This window comes from Sapajus apella, unplaced genomic scaffold (assembly GCF_009761245.1).
Source record: "Sapajus apella isolate SASKATOON/1434 unplaced genomic scaffold, GSC_monkey_1.0 scaffold42, whole genome shotgun sequence".
NCBI classification, from domain to species: Eukaryota; Metazoa; Chordata; class Mammalia; order Primates; family Cebidae; genus Sapajus; species Sapajus apella.
Window position 1 is genome coordinate 534,455 of NW_022436982.1, and position 3,501 is coordinate 537,955.

The 3,501-nt window shown below is 42.4% G+C and overlaps 2 protein-coding genes across 4 annotated transcripts in view; one reads left to right on the forward strand and one right to left on the reverse strand.

Moving 5' to 3' along the window:
• The window catches only part of UBAP1 (ubiquitin associated protein 1), a 72,936-nt gene that overhangs the window by 53,286 nt on the left and 16,149 nt on the right, over positions 1–3,501 (reverse strand). The gene's annotated exons all lie outside the window — the stretch shown is intronic.
• Positions 7–952, forward strand: LOC116565988. The gene has a single exon (XM_032299940.1). It carries the CDS (start codon positions 317–319, stop codon positions 689–691), a length of 375 nt encoding a protein of 124 aa, XP_032155831.1. The 5' UTR covers positions 7–316; the 3' UTR covers positions 692–952.

Consider the following 3,501-nt stretch of genomic DNA (forward strand, 5'->3'; position numbering starts at 1 on the left):
GGCTTATGTCTGTAATTGTAGCACGTTGAGAAGTGCAGGCAGGAGGGATGCTCAGTTAGCTCAGGTGTTAGTTAGAGATCATCCTGAGTAACAAAGCAGAACTCTGTCTCTATAAAAACTATAAAAATTAGTCGAGTGTGGTGGTCCCAGTTACTGGGGAGACTCAGGTAGGAGGATTGCTTAAGCCCAGCAGGTTAAGACTGTATTAGGCCCAGATCATACCACTACACTCCAGCCTTAGCGACAGAGTGAGATCCTGTCTCAAAAAAATAAACAATAAAAGCTAACTAATTATTTTGGCTCTCTGAGCAGCACCATGGCGGCTGGCAAGAACAAGCGCCTTACGAAAGGCGGCAAAAAAGGAGCCAAGAAGAAAGTGGTTGATCCATTTTCTAAGAAAGACTGGTATGATGTGAAAGCACCCACTATGTTCAATATAAGAAATATTGGAGGGGGGGAGGATCCAAGATGGCCGATTAGGAGCAGCTCAGGATTGCACCTCCCAGTGAAAGCACAGAGGGTGAGTGGACTCAGCATTTCCAGATGGATTTTTATTGCCCACAGACCAGGAGATTCTCAAGTGGAGGAGCCCCACGGCCCCAGCGAGGCTGTCTGGCCGGCACCACTGCTTTGCTGGCGCCCTCGGGCGGCGGTTCTCCATACAAAATACACGGTCCGGGCACCGTTTTAGCTGGTGATTGGAGTTCTGGGAAGGCAGAGTCGCCCATTCATCTGATTAAAAAGGGGACTGAAACAGGGAGCCAGGCCAGGAGATTCCTGGGCAAAAAAACGCCGTGAATTTCAGCGCCGGTGTTTCACCCAGCGCAGTGGGTCGCCGCATGGGAAATCACACAGATCCCAGCGACTTTTCAACCGCGACTGGAACTCCTGGGAGACAAAAAAAGAAAAGTCTCTGAGGCAAGGAGCCAGGTGATCAGGCTCGTCCCACCCCCACAAAAAAACAGCAATTGGAAACGCTCTGGGTTGAGAGTTTCACAGCAAGCACAGCTGAACCCAGGAAGGTCCAGCTCTGTGGAGGAGGGGCGTCCGCCATTACCGAGGCAGTCCACCACTATGAAGGATTGCTGAGGCAGCCCGCCATTGCCGAGGCAACCCGCCACTACAGAGAGAGTCGCCAATACAAAGGTGTTCTTTGAAACCAACCAGAACGAAGACACAACATACCAGAATCTCTGGGACACATTTAAAGTGGTCTCTAGAGGAAAATATATAGCAATAAATGCCCACATTAGAGGCAAGAAGAGATCTAAAATTGACACCTTGTCCTCAAAATTGAAAGAACTAGAGGAGCAAGATCAAAAAAAACTCAAAACCTAGCAGAAGACAAGAAATAAGTAAGATCAGAGCAGAACTGAAAGAGATAGAGACACAAAAAACCCTTCAAAAAATCAATAAATCCAGGAGCTGGTTTTTTGAAAAGATCAACAAAATAGACCGCTAGCCAGATTAATAAAAAAGAAAAGAGAATAATCAAATAGATTCAATAAAAAATGATAAAGGGGATATCACCACAGATTCCACAGAAATACAAACCATCATCAGAGATTATTACAAACAACTCTATGGACATAAACTAGTAAACCTGGAAGAAATGGATAAATTCCTGGACACTTGCATCCTCCCAAGCCTAAACCAGGAAGAAGTCGAAACCCTGAATAGACCAATAACAAGGTCTGAAGTTGAGGCAGCAATTAAGAGCCTACCACCCAAAAAAAAGCCCAGGTCCAGATGGGTTCACAGCCGAATTCTACCAGACATACAATGAGGAGCTGGTACCATTCCTTCTGAAACTATTCCAAACAATACAAAAAGAGGGAATTCTTCCCAAATCATTTTATGAGACCAACATCATCCTGATACCAAAACCCGGCAGAGACTCAGCAAGAAAAGAAAACTTCAGGCCAATATTCATGATGAACACAGATGCAAAAATCTTCAATAAAACACTGGCAAGACAATTGCAACAGCACATCAAAAAGCTTATCCACCATGATCAAGTAGGATTCATCCCAGGGATGCAAGGCTGGTTCAACATACACCAAGTCTATAAAAGTAATTCATCATATAAACAGAACCAAAGACAAAAACCACATGATAATCTCAATTGATGCAGAGAAGGCCTTTGACAAAATTCAACAGCCCTTTATGCTAAAAACTCTCAATAAACTAAGGTATTGACGGAATGTATCTCAAAATAATAAAAGCTATTTACGACAAACCAACAGCCAATATCATACTGAATGGGCAAAAACTGGAAGCATTCCCTTTGAAATCTGGCACTAGACAAGGATGCCCTCTCTCACCACTCCTATTCAATATAGTACTAGAAGTTCTAGCCAGAGCAATCAGGCAAGAAAAAGAAATAAAGGGTATTCAAATAGGAAAGGAGGAAGTCAAATTGTCTCTATTTGCAGACGACATGATTGTTTATCTAGAAGACCCCATCATCTCAGCCCCAAATCTCCTGAAACTGATAAGCAACTTCAGCAAAGTCTCAGGATACAAAATCAATGTGCAAAAATCACAAGCATTTCTATACACCAATAACAGACTTAAAGAGAGCCAAATCAAGAACGAACTGCCATTCACAATTGCTACAAAGAGAATAAAATACCTAGGAATACAACTAACAAGGAACGTAAAGGATCTCTTCAAGGAGAACTACAAGCCACTGCTCAACGAAATAAGAGAGGACACAAACAGATGGAGAAACATTCCATGTTCATGGTTAGGAAGAATCAATATCGTGAAAATGGCCATACTGCCCAAAGTAATTTATAGATTCAATGCTATCCCCATCAAGCTACCAATGACCTTCTTCACAGAACTGGAAAAAAACACCTTAAACTTCATATGGAATCAAAAGAGAGCCCACATAGCCAAGTCAATTCTAAGCAAAAAGAACAAAGCAGTAGGCATCACACTACTGGACTTCAAACTATACTACAAGGCTACAGTAATCAAAACAGCATGTTACTGGTACCAAAAGAGAGATATAGACCAATGGAACAGAACAGAGGACTCAGAGGCAACACAACATATCTACAACTATCCGATCTTTTGACAAACCTGACAAAAACAAGCAATGGGGAAAGGATTCCCTGTTTCATAAATGGTGTTGGGAAAACTGGCTAGCCATGTGCAGAAAGCAGAAACTGGACCCCTTCCTGACACCTTACACTAAAATTAACGCCAGATGGATTAAAGACTTAAACATAAGACCCAACACCATAAAAACCCTAGAAGAAAATCTAAGCTAAATCATTCAGGACATAGGCGTAGGGAAGGACTTCATGACCAAAACACCAAAAGCATTGACAACAAAAGCCAAAATAGACAAATGGGACCTAATCAAACTCCACAGCTTCTGCACAGCAAAAGAAACAGTCATTAGAGTGAACCAGCAACCAACGGAATAGGAAAAAATTTTTGCAGTCTACCCATCTGACAAAGGGCTGATATCCAGAATTTACAAAGAAC

Coding starts and splice junctions, on each gene's coding strand:
- LOC116565988 (XM_032299940.1), top strand. CDS start 317: ATGGCGGCTGGCAAGAACAAGCGCCTTACGAAAGGCGGCAAAAAAGGA.